Source organism: Xiphophorus couchianus, chromosome 4, assembly GCF_001444195.1.
Source record: "Xiphophorus couchianus chromosome 4, X_couchianus-1.0, whole genome shotgun sequence".
NCBI classification, from domain to species: Eukaryota; Metazoa; Chordata; class Actinopteri; order Cyprinodontiformes; family Poeciliidae; genus Xiphophorus; species Xiphophorus couchianus.
Genome location: NC_040231.1, coordinates 31,911,972 through 31,929,180, shown reverse-complemented (window position 1 = coordinate 31,929,180; position 17,209 = coordinate 31,911,972). Strand labels below are relative to the sequence as shown.

At 41.5% G+C, this 17,209-nt stretch overlaps 2 protein-coding genes across 6 annotated transcripts in view; one reads left to right on the top strand and one right to left on the bottom strand.

Annotated features, from left to right (window-relative positions):
* dpy19l3 (dpy-19 like C-mannosyltransferase 3) overlaps positions 1–4,889 on the top strand; it is a 58,835-nt gene extending 53,946 nt beyond the window's left edge. For 2 of the 5 annotated variants that reach the window (XM_028014497.1, XM_028014496.1), the window contains one exon: positions 154–4,887. In XM_028014497.1, coding sequence (XP_027870298.1) covers positions 154–357 — 204 coding nt within the window. In that variant the 3' untranslated portion in view covers positions 358–4,887. Of the gene's footprint in view, positions 1–153 lie in introns of all 5 variants that reach the window. The other 3 variants (XM_028014498.1, XM_028014500.1, XM_028014499.1) reach the window with 3 other exon arrangements.
* A 1,086-nt stretch (positions 4,890–5,975) lies between these two features.
* The window catches only part of LOC114143237 (neural-cadherin), a 316,981-nt gene continuing 305,747 nt past the window's right edge, over positions 5,976–17,209 (bottom strand). Inside the window, exons 36-37 of the mRNA XM_028015094.1 lie at positions 13,901–14,055; positions 5,976–11,461 (exon numbers count right to left, since the gene is read on the bottom strand). Coding sequence (XP_027870895.1) covers positions 10,853–11,461; positions 13,901–14,055 — 764 coding nt within the window. The 3' untranslated portion in view covers positions 5,976–10,852. The remainder of the gene's footprint in view (positions 11,462–13,900; positions 14,056–17,209) is intronic.

Below are 17,209 nucleotides of genomic sequence, written 5' to 3'. Positions count from 1 at the left end.
TTGCAGGCAGACTGAGGGATCACAAGGCAGGAAGCCGTCTGTCCACCTCCACAGTTCATCTTCATTTGTCCATGCTGTGTTTAACAAAGAACATACAGTAGTTACCGACATTCTGCTGCTGCTGCTGACATCGACACATTTCCTCCCCTTCAGATCATGGACGGACCAGGTGAGAACGAGGCGGACCTCGTCCCCGCCTCCCACCCTCGCTTCTGCGAGGCCATCAAGACGGACGCCGCGGCTTACACCGCACTGTTCACCAGCACATTCCAGAACAAAACCTTCTACGTCTACAGGCTCAAGAAGAAGCGTAAGAAAAGTGGCAAAGCGTCCTCCGAGCCCGGCGTGAAGCTGTAGCGGGACCAGAAAACACCCGACCAGAGGGAGCCCCCTCCCGACTGTACAGAGCTGTGATCGTGACTTTTATTTTGACGTTGCTTTGTTCTTCGCTAAGCATGACTTCATGAAGTGTGGCGTCAACGCAGCGGGCCACTGAAGTCCAGAGTTGCACTTTTGCTATTAGCAGAGAGCTGAAGCAACTCTTAAAAATGCTGCTGTTTGCTACTGAGATCATGTTTGTCTAAGAAAACAGAAATTATGAAAACAAATGAAGAGTTTCTATATGACCACAATAGAGCCCTGAAAGCCAAAACATCAGGCAGTTAGGATTTATTTGAAGATGGATAGCTGAAGCGATATAAAATAGAAGTAAAAAAAAATATGAAGGGTTTAACAATTAGTTTTGTGGTAATAGAAATTCGATAAAGGACATTTTTTGGTTTATTAGTTTCTTAGTTTGTGGATCTGAGATTTTAGATATTTTCTAAGGCAGCAAAGTGTTTCCACCAAGAACTGAATCATTCCAGGCCGTTCTCTGCCCGCCACTCATCTCAGATGATGTTGCCATGTTCTACAAAGTGTCAATGCTTACATTATGAATCTCTGATTGTATGAGATGAAGTGTTTCTGGATGTTTTTCACCATATCAGTTCATCTAAGCAATCTGCCTCTGTACAGCAGACCTGCTCACACCTAACATCAGCAAAAACATCAACCAGCTCTGTGAATTATTTATTTATAGAGACTAATCTCTACCGTACTAAGTTTCGAGGACTTTTCAAGCTGCCAATGTATCATGTATAAACGCCTTCCCCCTGTCACCTAGCAACAATGACTCAAGCTGGGGAAATGTTTTTCCTGTTCAATTAAATTATTAAATAGCATTTTTATTATTTTCTCTTTTGTTGGAAAATCAAATGGCATAAACCTAACAATACAATCGCTTTAATCTTTCATATTTTAAATCACCAGATTTTAATATACTTTCATATAAAACTGTACTCTGCTATTGCACTTCCACTTTATCCGCCGTTGTTTCAAGAATTAAAATCTGTTTGGTGTGGGGAGAGAAAAAGATACTCCAGACCCGTCCATCAAATTCAGGGGGAAAAGTATGGATTTGGAGGAGCCTTTGAATTCGGACAGATTTCGTTGCTTCGCTGTTACCTGGTCAGCCTTCGAAGGCTGCAGCCCTTAATTTGGACGTTTCACAAGGTGCATTTTAGGGTCAAGGTTTCACTGAAATGACAACATTTGTTTCAAAACAAATTGACAGCACACACGAAGGCAGAGTTTTAACTCTGGTAGCTAAGCTAACTGGGATCATGCTAGCTACCTTAAAGATGTAATTTAAAGTTTACCCATCAATAAAGTCAGACCTAAACCTCTTTGAGAGTGAAGTTCTCACCTTAAAAAGTCAAAAAAAATAAAATGTCACCAGCACTTCTGTCAAATTCCAACTTGCAAAATGTCGACAGTTCAACTGGAAAATGTTTTATCACCACTAGTGTCAAATTTGTTCTTTAAATACGGAGACACTTTCCTAAGCTCAGCCTCTGGCAGCCAATCGACGTAGTGATTAAAATATTTCACAGCAAAACTGGAAACTACTAAAAACAGATTTGACATCTGATGGTGAAACTTCAGCAGCAGCAATACTCACAGATATAATATGCTATAGGAACATATATCAAGTTTACATGAAAACATTTCTAAAGGTAAAATCCACCAAAGTATTTATCTTTGTGTGTTTTTTTTTTTTTTTTGGATTGCTGATAATACAGTAGCACAATTTTATTTGAACAAATTGCCTTTCATTTATTTTTAATTGTTTTCTTTTTGTCCAGAATGGGCAACATTGTCAAATTAAATACATCAGTATACATTAAGCAACACATTGCAACTGCTGCGACACTAAAATATTTTAATGACTAAAATATTGTTTCTTCCTGTCTGCTGGGAGAAAAAAAAATTAACCTCTGTGGGAACAACTTATTTTTCCAAAAGGCAAACATTGAGGATAATTCTTCTTTTTTTTTTTTGGTCACACATCTGAGGTCAGAGCAGCTTCTTGGTGATATTTGTGTCGCCTTTGTTGTTGTGATTGCTGTCATGTTTCTCTTTGCGACTCGTCAGCGGCCGCCTCAACCTTTTCACTGCCGTCGCTCCTGCATACAAACACGCATGAATAATGGAAGCTGTGAGGAAATTGCAGCAGGCTGACAACCGCACTGATTCCTCCCCGCAATTTCCAAAATAATTCGGAGGGTTTGCCGAGGTATGGCAAACACTCTCACATGAAACCCAGGAGGAAGGTGGAAAAACTGACCCACGTTAGAGAAAAGTAGAGAAATGAGAGCAGATCCATAATGATCTAAAGCCTTATTGCCTTTATCCTATCGGCTTAAAGAATGGTTCTGATTGAAACAGAGATGTAGATGCCAGTCAGACAAGGCGCTGGAGTGTGTGTGTGTGTGTATGTCTCCTCACACACCAGCTTTCCACTATTTGTGTGCATGTTAATAGGAACGTCGCTCTTTGATAATTTACACCCTCCTGCTTTTGAAGACGTGTCGTTCGTTAACTCCCGTCGTAATGCATACCAATCGGATCAGCGGCGCTTGTTCTTCGTCTGTCCTGCCTTCATGCTGGATGTTTAATTAAGTAGATGCTGGATCGCTTTATTTGAGAGGGAAGTGATTCCATTATGTTTGCTTAATAGGAGGGTACTAATGTAATATTTTTCCAGCACTAGTCATTTCCATACATATTGGGATTGGCGGTTCTGCTGTCGGGGCCCCTGGTGTTCTGTAACAGACAGGATGATTCCTGCTGAAGAACAACAGAGGAGCTCAAGCAGTTTTCTGGCTGTTTGCTCCAGAATCAGGTATTTTAATGTGGATTTGAAAAGAGCAACAAGGTCAATGAGCTGCTGGATGATGATGCTCAGCACGGCTGACACGTCAGGGGCAGAAACTCATGAAACACTAGAATATATTTTTGAAATGGCAAATTTAATTTTCAGCTGGAGTGTTTGTTTTTTTTTTCAGTATGATTTGGGATGTGCTGCTGCGCCAGAATTAATTATATTCTGAGTTCGTTTTGAGCATCAAACATAAAGTTCACTGGTGATGTTTTCATGTATCTAAACACGAGTACAGATACATACTGTCAGATGTTTTAGCATCTCATTGGCCAACTTGATCAGGGCTTTGCTATGATATTTATTCCGTTTAAACAAACATTTTTCTGTTTAAATCGTGAAAGTTAATGCCAACACAAAGTCGTGTATAATTCAGAGATGGACTGAAAACGAAACGAGGTTTCAACATTTTGTAAAGAAAACTTAAAAATTTTAACTCATAAGGCATTAGATACAGATTCTCATATTGATTTATGTCTGGACTTTGACTAGGCCACTCTGTTTGATTAGAACCGGCTACATGTTTAGGGTCGTCATGCTGAAAGGTCCATTTAAACTGGAGCAGCACAAGCAAATGTGGTGGATTAGCAGAGCTTTCCAACTACTGATGGTGAGTCAGGAGAGGTTACTGTGGAATGCTGCTAGCATGTTACCCTATTGAGCTGCTAGCATGTTACCCTGTTGAGCTGCTAGCATGTTACCCTATTGAGCTGCTAGCATGTTACCTTGTTGAGCTGCTAGCATGTTACCCTATTGAGCTGCTAGCATGTTACCTTGTTGAGCTGCTAGCATGTTACCCTGTTGAGCTGCTAGCATGTTACCTTGTTGAGCTGCTAGCATGTTACCCTATTGAGCTGCTAGCATGTTACCTTGTTGAGCTGCTAGCATGTTACCTTGTTGAGCTGCTAGCATGCCATGACAGTCATGAGATAGTCTTTAGTCAGAGGCTTCTTGAGAGTTGTTGAAAGACTGACTGCTACTGGAGATCCTTCCTGTCCACATCATCACCAAATATCAAATATTTGATGTCTGACGACATTTAAGTTTCCTTTGGGATAAATAAAGCTTTTCTTTTAATTGAATGAGTCATGAGACAAAATGGCCACCATATATCGTTTTCTTTACGCTGCACCACGACTTTGTGTCGGTGTGTCACATAGAATCCTGATAAAATAAATGAACTCTGTTATAAAAGGCTTAGAAAAAAATTAATTCATAAATTCACAAAGAGCTACAGAGCTCTTCACCTTCATTACATATGTTTGGTGTTTTCCCTGTGATGTGATCATGCAGTGTTGTGATAAATATGAAAGTGTAAAAAGGAGCATGTGTAAGACGTTGGTCTTTGTCTCTTGGACACATTTAGTACAAACACTGCAGGAAACTTTAAGGAAACATAACCCGGGACGTCCTCAGAATGTATGGACTGTAATGACAACATGGCGAATGTTCAGTCCTGGATTCACTCGGCTCATATGAAGCCAGTACTGCAGAAGTGGGTCAGTTGACTCTGCCAGTTCTCGTGCCAAACCCATTGTTACCGGAAGAATCTGTTATTTTTTACATGTTATATTAAACGCATCTATGTTCCGAAAAACTTTGCTCATTAAAAGTGCTCTCCGCCGCCTCCGTGTTGTTTCCTTGTCTGTCATGGTGTTAGACCCTCCAGTCAGAAATCTGTTTCTCTTCTTTTCCCTCCTGTTGCATGTTGGAGCCTCACAGCAGGGAGTCTGGTGTCGCCCATCGATTCTGTCACGTCCAGACGCTCGGTCGGGACCCAGAGCGCCACTTCTTAACCCGCAACATGTGATGGGACCCCGGGAAGCAGGGGCCACGTGGTCTCCGCCCACTGGTTCACATGGAAACCCAGAAAAACTGGGTATTAATCTTTATTATGATCAGCAAAACTAAGTGATGAAGCCAAACTCTGGAAACAGATTTTACTCTGTGTTCTACGGTGCTGGTCATTCATAGTCATGAATGTTTGAATTTGGGTGTTTGGGCAAATTTGAGCAGTTCTACTTTCAGGGTAAAATTAATTTACAAGATAGAGCTTCTGTAAGCTTTAAAAACAAAAATTTGCAGCTGAAGTTTGAATTTAATGGAGATGATTTTCTCTTCAGCAAAGATTCAAATACAAGAGTCAGAAAAATCACACTTTTTCAAAAATCATAGTCCAAATATTGTCAGTAGGATTGGAATCAAGACCATTCCAGAAGCGCCGTGTCAGCCTCCGTTATTTGCTCCAGAACCAGATTTTTGGGGCCTGTGATGTGAAAAGCAATGATTTTTTTTATTTTATTTGAATATTTTAGGTTGACTTAAAGCATGAGAAAGTTTTGACCTACTAACACCAGAGATGAGAAGAGTGGTCAAACATCCAGTCAGAGTCCAGCCAGAAGCGTGCCCACAGCAACTAAAGGCTTGTGATCGAGGCGCAACGTCCCCTGGAGCAAAAGTCCAGATATTAATGGAGGCTTGTGTCCATTTTTGAGGCTCTGTGTATAACTTTGACATCATGTGGACTCAAGAAAATTCAGCATGATTTCTAACTTGTGCATCCAGTTCTAGTTTTTAAAATCTTTCCACACTGAAAAGAAGAAAAGGCGATGAGCGTATGCAAACTTTACTCTGGCAGTGTGTGTGTTGGCGTGTGTGTGTGTGTGTGTGTGTGTGGGCAGCAAGTATCCAGCTGCTTTGTTCACACTCAGTCTCTGGTGCAAATAAATTGATTTATTGAGAAAAAGAGATGAAAGCAAATACAAAACACTTATATAACTGTTAAAAGCTCATCACCATCATATCAATAGAAAATATGTTCACTTTTATTTTATTTTTTTAACCCTGCACATTGCAAGCCGATGCTGCTTTTCTTGACAAAAAGCCATAATTCTCTCTCTGTTATTTACAAATGAGGTAAAAACATTACGTTTGCTCACAACAGGGCTGCACCCGGAACACAACACCAAGGAAACGGTTCGCGGTTCGGAGGATCGTCATGGAGACATGAAGAGTAAGGCGACTCAGTCCTTCCTGTCTCAGCCTCAGTCCGCTGAAGAAAAAATAATTCACAGACATCCCAAAGTCCCTACAGTCTGACAGGAAATCAAATGCAAGATCAAAATAATAAAAACTGAATAAAAACCCAACACATGACTTATCGGAACATTTCTGGAAAGCTGTAATCTGGGATTTGACCGCTCTGTGAAAGTTCACGCAGTGCTTTGGTTTGTCCAGCTCGACCGCGACCCGTCAGCTTAGCCGACCTGACCCGATCTCATTAGGGCGACCCTCTTTACCGCCGTCGCTCTGCCGCCATGAAGACCGACGAAGGAAAGAAAACTCTGCTGTGGCTGAGCTGCTGGTGGATCCGACAACACTTCGCTCGTTACTGGAAGATTCTGTTGCTGTCACACATTTGACCTGACAACTTGGCGGTGGTCATTTTGTAGGAACCTATAAAACCACGAGGTTAGGATGTATTTTGTCATTTTTGTGCAGCAGGGAATTTTTTTTAAAATTAAACGCAGAAAAATGTGCTGTTTAAAAATGACATTTTTAAGAATATGATGATTTTTCACCAGCAAAGCTAACAGGATGCAGTCAGAAACATAACATCTTTTTACAAGTTAGCTAAATCAGTCGTAGTTGGGCAGAAGTTACCAGATTGAACCAAAGTGCTTCTAGAATGACTCAGTATGTGTTGAATATACATCAACAGGTATTGGTGGCGTATATACCAAACATCTTTGGTCTAGAAGGGGTTTAAGTTCTTGAAATTCTTTAATTTCACATTTCATTCCTAGAACTAGTTGCTGTAATCCATCCATCCATGTCCTCCTCTTATCTCAGGTCAGATTTGGGGTCAAGGTGTTTAAGATGTGTCTCTGTGTTGACCAGTTGACAACACAAGCTTATTATTTTTGTTTTAGACTTAGCAAGAGATTGAACTGTGTGTCATTAAATTTATACTTTTTATATCAGCAAGTGGCCATTTTGAACCTTCAATGATCTTTAATACCTTTGGCTAAAAACTATAAAGAACAAACTGTTTTCAAATATAGATATAAAAACAAATGGAGATTTTATTAGTTTTACAAATTTTAATGGAATATTTGCACTGCATTTTCACAACAGAATGAAAAGGTGTCATTTTTTTTCTTGTCAAAGCTAGGCTGATTTTTTTAACCTAATTTTTCTGTAATATTAATACTCTATAGAAGTGTATAGATCTGCTCTGTGAAAATATTTCATGTTTTTAACACCTAAAAATAGAAATAAATGATATATTCTTCAAAAATGTCAACAACAATCTTATATTAGCTATTTAACATAAATTCCAATATATATATATATATATTTTAAATCATGTAACATTTTATGTTCTAACAGAGCCACAATGAGTCAAACTGGTGCTGCTTTACATAATGTTTGTTTTGAAATTCTGCTGGATTCAAACTTTAACTTTCAGTTTCAGTTCAAGTGGCATCTATTGATCTGGTAAGTGAATTTTGTGATTATAAATTTACTATTTTAAAAAAAATCCGATTTCTATTTTGAGCTACATTTAAAACTTTCCACAGAATAAATGTATTTTATTCAGTGTTAAATTAACACACTGATTCTGCTAACATCTGACACTACACACTAGTATCAGGTAAATTCAACCCTGATGTGATGTGTGTTACATTTAAACTATTGGTAGTGTTGTTTCCACTCCATCATGGTGTTTAACTCCACATGAAGTTACTGGAAAATTCTGTTTAGGATTTGATTAAAGCTGGAGTATGTAACTTTTATTAAAATATTGTATTACATATTTGTTGAAACTGTGGTGGTATGGTAGGAGATACTCTGCCTTTTGCCAGTTCTCCCAGTGATATCTAGAAACAACCAATCAGAGCCTGGAGGAGGGACTTATCGCTGTCAATCATGCTCATACACGCACCACTCACCAATCTCTGCTACGCTGCTGCTTCTCCCTGTCAGCAGAGCCTGGTGTGAATGCTAATGCTAGTTAGCCACTGATGACAATTTTCCTGTGATAAGTTGTGTATCTGCCATTAGCACATTAGAAAAATTACTAAATTGATTGACAGCGCTAAACCCCTCCTCCTGGCTCTGATTGGTTGTGCAGCAGACTGTTGAAGCCACTCAGGGAGGAGGTGGAGGAGGTGGAGGACACTGACCTTTTCACAGATTCTCTGTCTGTCACGACTTGGTGACAGGTTTAACAAATATCTACAAGACATATTTTATAAAACTTACATAACATTTCCAAATTTATTGTGCGCACGGTTGGGTTGTGTTGGTATGAATTTGCTTTATTGTGCATTTCTTTATAATTGCGATATAAAGTTGATGACGTTTTGCTACAATTACTGCAAGGATGAACAACGTCTCTTCAAACCAACCAGAGTGACCAGTCGTCCCAGTAGGCCTGCTTCCTGCTGGCCGCAGCAGAGGTCAGGCTGTTTGCTGTGTCACTGACTGTTGCTTCCTGCCTACATTTCCATCCACACCTCCTTCCTGTCATCACAGAGCCGAGCGCTCTCTGATCAAACCCTCCACCATGTAATCATCTCTCTTATCAAAAGGTGAGAGGAGCTGGGCCTTCCCACTCCCTGCACCCTGCTTCCTTTCTGACGCTTTATTTCTCCTCTTTGTTCTTTCCCAGATTAATGCTTCTCACTGGGTCAAAAGCATCAGGAGGAGGACTGTTTAGTGTAACAAAAGGGGCGGCGGGGAAAACTCAGATCCGTCATCCCCTGGTGACGTGGGAAAGACGGTGCAGATATTTCTGTATGATTTCAATGCACAGGTGCTCCTGCTATGAATAATCCGTTTAAATCTCCTCCTATCCGCTCCTCCATTTATTTGAATTTCTGGAGCTGTCACCTTGGGAAGCCGCTCTGCGTAGTTTGTATTCCGCTGAGCGACCGCCTGTTTAAACAGTCTGTAGCAGCTGCCACATTTGGTATGCCTGTGGAGGGACGCGGGCTGAGCGTCCCCCCATCCCGGCCCGCGGGCCACTCGTCCACTCTTTGTTAGAGATCTGTTTGAATTTTCGTGCGGCCCCTGCCGGCCCCCCTTGGGTGAGCTACAATGAGCGGCGGCGGCGGAGCGGATGAGAATAGGAAATGAAATGACGACGCGGGCGCGGTGCTAAGTAGAGACGGCTTGATGTCTTACAACCCACAGAGTGCTGGAGCTCAAAACACTTCACCAATACTGAAGTACTCAACTGAGCTAAGAGCAAAAAAAATACAAAATAAAAAACAAAAAAAGTCCAACTCTTGGCACCCGGGGGCGTATTACCTGCGGGAACCTTTTCTTAGGGGCCACTCCATGGGGGCCAGCAGGTCCAACCTGATCAGCAGGGCAGGAAGTTCATCCAGAAGGTTCTGGTAGGAACTTTTAACTGTGAGAGTTTTGTTTTGTCAAGCCAACAGTTTTTTCAGTGTAAACTCATCAACAGCTACAAATTTCTGTCAACCTGAGCTCCATATTTCAATATATTAAACAAATCCTGTAATTTTTAAAATAAATCTGTCTTGTGTGTGTGTGTGTGTGTGTGTGTGTGTGTGTGTGTGTGTGTGTATTCTTTTTGACCATCAACCAGTCTGGAAACTACAGATGGAAATAAGTGTGTTTTACTAAACTCATGTTAATTAATATGAACTGTCTGTTAATAAATCAATTCGAATTCAAAATGTTTCATTAAATTTTAGACAGGAGACGCTGTTGGTGTATGTGTGTTTGTGGTGAATGCTACTTTAAGTAACATCTTTTATGATTTATTTATTAAAAATCCAACTACTACAACACTTATGTGACTGAAGTTATTTTAATTCCGGGCAACTCTCTCCCCTGTAGATAATCCATCCTGTCAACATCTCAGTATGTAAGTTATAAAGATAGAAAGCTGAAAATCTGACTTTGTGGCTTTAGAAACTCTCTCTTGCTCTCTGTGACTGAGGAATTGGTCAACACTCAGGTTGAGTTTCAGCCGCCATGAGAAAACAGGCCAGTAAAGGCTGGAAGGATCCAGGAAAAGTATTTCCAGAGGAAAAACTGCCCTGGTCTCATCGTCAAAACGCGTCTTCAGGTTTTCCCCTCATAAAAACTTTAAACGAAACTTCAGAAACTGTGTGGAGCCAAGTGGCAGAACATAATACAGTATATATTAAAACAAAACCAAAAAAAAAACAAGGCTCTATCTCTGTATGAGAAACTGATGATGTTATAGTGCAGTGTGCAACACATGTCCCTTATTTACACAGCTCTCATTCAGCAGCAACAAGATACAAAATACATTTTCACTGGTGCTGATTTGAAATAAAAACGGCCTCAGAAGGTCTGGACTCTGCAGAGTGACGTCCGAGTGTTCAGGACGCTCTGAAGCCTTAATCTCACCTGGAGGTGATGTCTGTTCTCAGAAAGCAGTCGCCTGCTGCAGGGCCACAACAACCCGGACAGCGGATTATGAGACAGACTGTCAGTCACTCACACTCCGCTCCCTCACCGCCAACCGTCTGAAAGGTTTATAAGGCGTTCTGTTATTAGCGTCCCGTCATGGCGTCCCGTCGCTCAGAGGTCGCTGGCCTCGGCTCGCTCGTACAGAGCTCTCAGTTTCTCAAAGCGAGGGCCCCACTCCCCCAGCGTCTCCTCCCGCCGAGCCTCCCCAGCCCCTTCCCCTGTGCTCCCCCCGTCCAGCCCCGCCGAACTGAAGGAGCTGAGGGAGCCGGCGGGCGACCCCCCGCCCTCGGTGGAGAACACCTGCAGGGAGTCGAAGGGCCCCGTGTCTGGGTGCTGGTCGGCGTCACGGATGATCTCACACAGGTAGCGGGCCAGGTCCTGGCTGGAGAAGGAGAGGGAGCGCCGCGCCAGCTGGGAGGGGCGCGCCTGGCCCTGGGCGGGGGGCCGGGCGGGGGGCACGTCCCTCCGGAGGCTGGCGGTGGTGGTGGCCGTGGAGGACGTGGAGGCGGCCGAGGGAGGCAGGGTGGTGGAGCTGGACGTCCGGCTGAGGGGGTCCAGTGGCGGGGCGGAGGCCGGGACGGGCGGAGCCTGGTGGAGCAGGTGGTGGTGCAGGTGGTGGGCAGGCGGCGGGTGGTGCAGCGCTCTGGAGCGGCAGTACTGGACCGACTGGGCGGGGCTTGGCTGAAGGGACTTCTGCAGCTCCGCCATGTCGTAGGCGTTCTGGAGACACAACATGTGAGGAGACGCCGTCAGCGTAGCGTGGAACAGGAGAACGCAGTAAGAGGAGAGGAATAATTGAATAAATGACATTTTGAAAATGAATTTGCTTAACAGAAATGTCAACTTCTACAAAAAATGTTGACGCTATGGTGAGGTATTTTTTCTTTTCTTTTTTTACTTTTTTGCCAAAATTGGTTTATTTTGCAAACTGCAAAATAAACCAATTTACTGTTCATTACTGTTCTGAGGGTTGTTTTGTACTTTTATGAAATGGCATGTTTTAGACTCTGTATACTCCAGTTAATAATTAATTGGTTACTAAATTAGTTGATTATTATTTCAATCGTTGATTAATCAGATTAATCATTTCAGCCATAGTGTAAACTCTTACCTGTAAAGGGGAATAGTTGAATAAATAAGCAGCAGACATGTTTCTTCCTCTGCTCCAGTTACTCAGGAGGAAGTTCTTTACCGTAGCTCACTAGCGCTAGACCCCCCGCTGGTTACATTTGGTTATTACCTCTCCTCAATCAAATTACATATTAACATGTATTTAACTCAATCTACTGGCAAGCACATTATAAATGGAAACAATAACATCCCAGTCTGTAATGCATACAGCATGCAGATTAGGCCAGAAAAGATTAAATGTGCCTCTGACTTATAATGAACACATTTGAATCCATCACAAATGCTTGCAGGGCAGAGGAGGCAGGAAAAAATCAAATGTGACAGAGAAATGAAAGGAGAGCCGGGCTCATTATGTTTACTGAGAATGTTCCGCCGGTTAAGCTTCCGTCTCCATTTATTCTCTGAGAGGTTTAAGGTTTCCTACGAGCGCTCTGACCCTGAGGATAAAAATATGAGCCGAGGCGATTCGGAGAGGAGATGGGACTGAGCCTGAGCTGCTGCTGCTCTGACATCCAGTAACCTGCAAGTCACTTCACAAATAATATGAGTCCATGAGAACTGTAAAAAAAAAAAAAAAAAAAAAAAAAAAAAAGAAAGGAAAAAAAGGCACAGAGATGTAAAAAAACCTGTGGGAGGAGAAGGATGAAAAGATGCTCATGCATGGAGGAGGAGTGGGAGGATTTGTAAAGCTGATTATGTGAAAAGTGGCAAGTGGCCTTTTTTTTATTTATGTTTTTTTCTCTCCTGAGATTAAAAACAGAGACCAGAGAATCGTGAGCGGCAACTGGACCTCACATCTGGACAAAAGCTTGTGAACATTTTTGCAGAGATTGTAAAAAAAAATTGCATTAAACATAAATGGATCTAAAATTATTTGAAAAAACAAGCACCACCCACCATTCTGCATCAGTGAATATAAAAATAAAGAAAAGAGCCTGCCTTAATGCCAAATTACATTAAACCCACAGCATTAATCATTGTGATTTTAATCCAAAATGTTCTAAATTACAATTAAAGGGACAGTTCAGTCTCCTTTCACTGGGGGTCTGTTGGGAAGTTTGGTAACACTTTATTTGGCAGTTGTGAATAAGACAATCATCACACGGTCATGAACATGAGTAAGTCTTCATGAATATATGACTGTTGTCATAAAGTGTCATTCAGTAAATCATGACACTTTTAATACAAAGTTGACATTATTCAAAATGTCTTAGTTATGACAACTTGACATTAACCAAGAAATCATGATCTGACATAAATTTGTTATAAAAGTGTATATCAAATATGACTTAAAAGAAATTTACTCTGTCTCTTTAAGAAACTCCTGCTCTTTCTTAAACATGGCTCCTCTATTAACCCTTTAAAAATGTTTTTAGCAGCATTTCACTGAGGTTGTAGAATGAGCTCAACAGATGTGCAGATCCACCAGGTGTTTGCTAATTGCTGCTGGCTAGTCTGAAGGAGCTGAGTGGCTGATTGGCCCTAGCCTGACTGTGGCTAGGTCCAAACATGCCCTAGCCACAGCTGAATGGTTGCCATGGAGGTTAAAGGATTTCTCAAACACGTATGAAAAAAGTTTGAGAAACATTTCTGATGAGGGAATAACATAATAACATGATGTAAAGCTCAAAAAGTCAATTTAGCATAAAGTGTGTGTGTGTGTGTGTGTACTGTATGGCGATGTGGTGATCACATATTTTTCTCCCATTTTTCTCTGATGGATATTACGCCGGCTCTAAGTACAGCTGAGTGCATGTGGGTTCCACTGGTGGTGGAGAGCGGAGATAAGGATTTCGCGTGGGCCTAATTAAAACACGGCGCACAATTTCTGTCCAAATTGAACTGACTTAATCCACTGCAAGGCTGGTAGCTTGCAAACACTGCCAGGGATGTAAAAATACACACATCTACAGCCTTTAAAATTAGAGTTCTGCTGCTAAAAGCATTTCCTCTTCACACAAGCAGGAGTTCCTGTTGGGGAGTGTGTTTGTGAGTGCCGGTCGTTCAGCGTTGCTCCGGTTCCTGTACCTGGTCCTCCTCGCCGCCTCCCTCCTCGTCGTAGTTGAGCACGTTCTCCCGGATGTCCTCCCAGCCGTCGTGGTGCGCCGACACGTGGTACACGCCCTCCTTCAGACCTTTGTAGCTCCGCCAGCGGGTGTAGAGGAAAATGCCCAGCAGCAGCACTGCAGTTGAGGCAAGAGAGCAGCGACAGCTCAGCACTGCAAATTCAAATTAAATGATTAAAAAAAAAAAAATTCTCCAGTCCATTGAGGGTGAGCCCCCAAAAGGGAGAAGCACTTTGATGGAACTGGCCTTGAGCGTCATTTGGTGATAATGAGACCTAAAACTGGGCAGGTTTGGGGATTTAACTGGTGAAGATGTTTTAGAAATCAACACCAGGAATTCATTTTGTTGCTCATATCTTCTAAAATATTCCCAGGCTGTCAGGCAGTGGAATTTTTCCGTTCATTACAAACAGTCGTTCACACTTTCCACAGTAGAGATGTAAAAACCTATCTAGCGGCGGTAAGTTTGGCATGAGGAGCGCTCGTTTGGAGGAAAATTTGCAGCTACTTTTATTGTTCTTTAGTTTTACGTTTACCTTCACCTCCTCCGGAGGGAAACACCGTCTTCTAGAAGCTAAAGGTTTCTCGGTGCTCAACAATCTTTGTTTTTTAGTTATCAAATCCTTTTTTGCGCTCCGGGCTGGACAGAGGTGAGGGATGGAAACCAGAATAAGCCGCATGGCCCCAAGGTCATAAAAGCAACACATAAACACAGTGGATGTCTTTAGGACTTCTGAGCTGCAGAAAGAGATGGCAAAACTTTATTTAATTCACCACAGCCACTGCTAAAGCAAAAAGCAGCAAAATGACTTAAAATGATTAAAAATATTAATCACCACAATGGAAACTACCAAGCTGATTTAAATTTATTACGCAATTAATTGATTACTTGTTTATTGCATCAGGCTTAAGCAAAGTCATTCCACCAGTATTATATAGAGATTCATTACACACAGAGTAAGAAATTGCAAAGTTATAGATTTTGCTACTGTAATGACATGTCTTACTTGATAATGCGCCATAGATTTTGCACAAGGTTAAAGGTCAGGGGAGTTTACTGGCCAATCAGAAACAGGAACACCACGGATACTGAACCAAATCCTGCTGGAACATAAAACCATCATCTCCATCCAGCATGACGTATCTGAGACATAATCATCAAAAATAACAATAAGCAAAGGTTTGGAATATATCACTCTATGAATGACGATCATAAATGATGTATGAGTTTCACTTTCTGAGATGACTGGCCAAAGAAATATCGCACTTGTTCGCACTATTCTAATTTTCTTTAGATGTACTAAAGTATGTGACTGATTGTAGAAAACGTTCCGGAATAGAGGAACAGCAGGCGGCAGAGACAGTCCTAATCTGAGTGGGATTAGAACTGGGCTGACAAAGGGAAGAGAAGGTCACCGGTGTTCTGACAGCACTGGTCAGAAAAAAGAAAAAAAAAAGATTGTAAAAGCAGATCATTGACATTGGAATATCTTTTTTTTTTTATTTCCTGACATAAATATTGTACGGCCTCCACACACATCCACAGTTCAACCAATCTGCATGTTTTTCTTACAATGACCTTTTAAAATGTCCAACAAATCTTGTTTAGCATCGAACCTCTCACCTCTTGTCTTCCTATTTACCTCAAAACTCACCAGCCGTTGTGCATTATTAACCTCCTCTATACACACACACACACGCACACACACACCAACAGTTCTTCTTCTCCTTAATTCAGGTGTTTTCCTCACTATACTGCAGCAGAGTTTTGTGTGTTAGTATTTAATAATTTACCCTGGAATGTCATCAAGTAATGCTCCACTGTATCTTCAAATCTGTTTTGACGACAACAATAATAATAAAAAAAAAACAACCTCTCCATAGGAGAGAAGCATTTAATCACATTAGAGAGAAGCACCAATCCCAGACCGCAACTGATTTCAACTGGCAGCATTATAAACATCCCGGCTGCTCAAATCCCATTAATCTCAGATATCACCATGGAAATCTGTGATCTTAAACAACTCCAACACAGATTTTAAACACGCTCTCGTCCGCTTTCTCCCTCTCTTTCCACTGTTTTTCCTTTGTGTCACACCTGAAGCCCAGCAGCACCAAGGCGAAGGTACTCAGACTCACCGGCGGATTGATAACATCCCATTAAACAGGCCTTCCCCCTGACAACTGTGTAAGAGAGAATTCGCTCAGCCAGAAACCAACTGCACTGCATGGGAGCAGAGATCAATACTCATTTACTGTCAGCTAGTCGCCTGCACCACAACTTCAGCGTCTGGCAGATTTATAAGAGCAAATTGTTTCATGAAGTTCACTGTTCATTTTTAGCGCCTGTGTGACTTTTAGTGGCCAGCGAACCAAGGGAGGGAGACGGGATAAAGACAGGAAGACAGACTGTTGCTTTTGGTGGTACGCGTTTGGGTCGCCATGACGCCAAAGAGGCAGTGAACCTGCAACAACAACCACACAGGTTCACAGAGCTTCCTTAAAACACAGAAATGATTTGAAACTGAGCTGGGAAGGAGCCAGCATGGAGGCTTCTGTTACAGAATGAGACTCAGTGAATACAAATGTTTACTTTGACTCCACATCATCCATTCTGACTTGTACCTACTTCACTTCCTAGTCAGCAAAAAACTATTGTGGAAATATGTTTTACTTATGAAATCCTGTGTAGAATAGTGGAGACGCTAAGATTGATGTGTTCTTTATCTAAACTGGTTTGATGTAAAACAGCCATGGGTACAAAGCCACAGCCGCCCGCTTATAGCAAATATAACTACCACCCCCTCTGCCTATTTTATTAGTCCAAATACCAAATATTCACTAAATATGCATTAATATGCGCAGTGGGAACCGTCTTAACTCTACCGCAGAAGTTAACTTCCTTATTTCCTCTCTTGAGCCAATGAGCAATAAGGAAAATGAATAGCGTTTATGGATTGGCTGCTTTGGAAACTCTAACCAATAGAATTGCTAAGTAGCTTTGCGTCTTGGTATTTCAACTTCCCAAGCTGAACCGACGTTATAATATTCTACATACACTCAAAGGGAAAAAAATGAAATTTTCCATGAATAATTTAGATTCACGTTCCACATAAAAATCCAAGAATGTTTATTTTCTTATTTAAAAAAGGAACTGAATTATTTGTCTTTCTAACATTGCATGAAGTTTAAATGAAAAATCTGCAGAATATACCAATGTTTTTACCCGATTTACTGATTAATCGTCAAAAATAATCAATAGAATAATAAC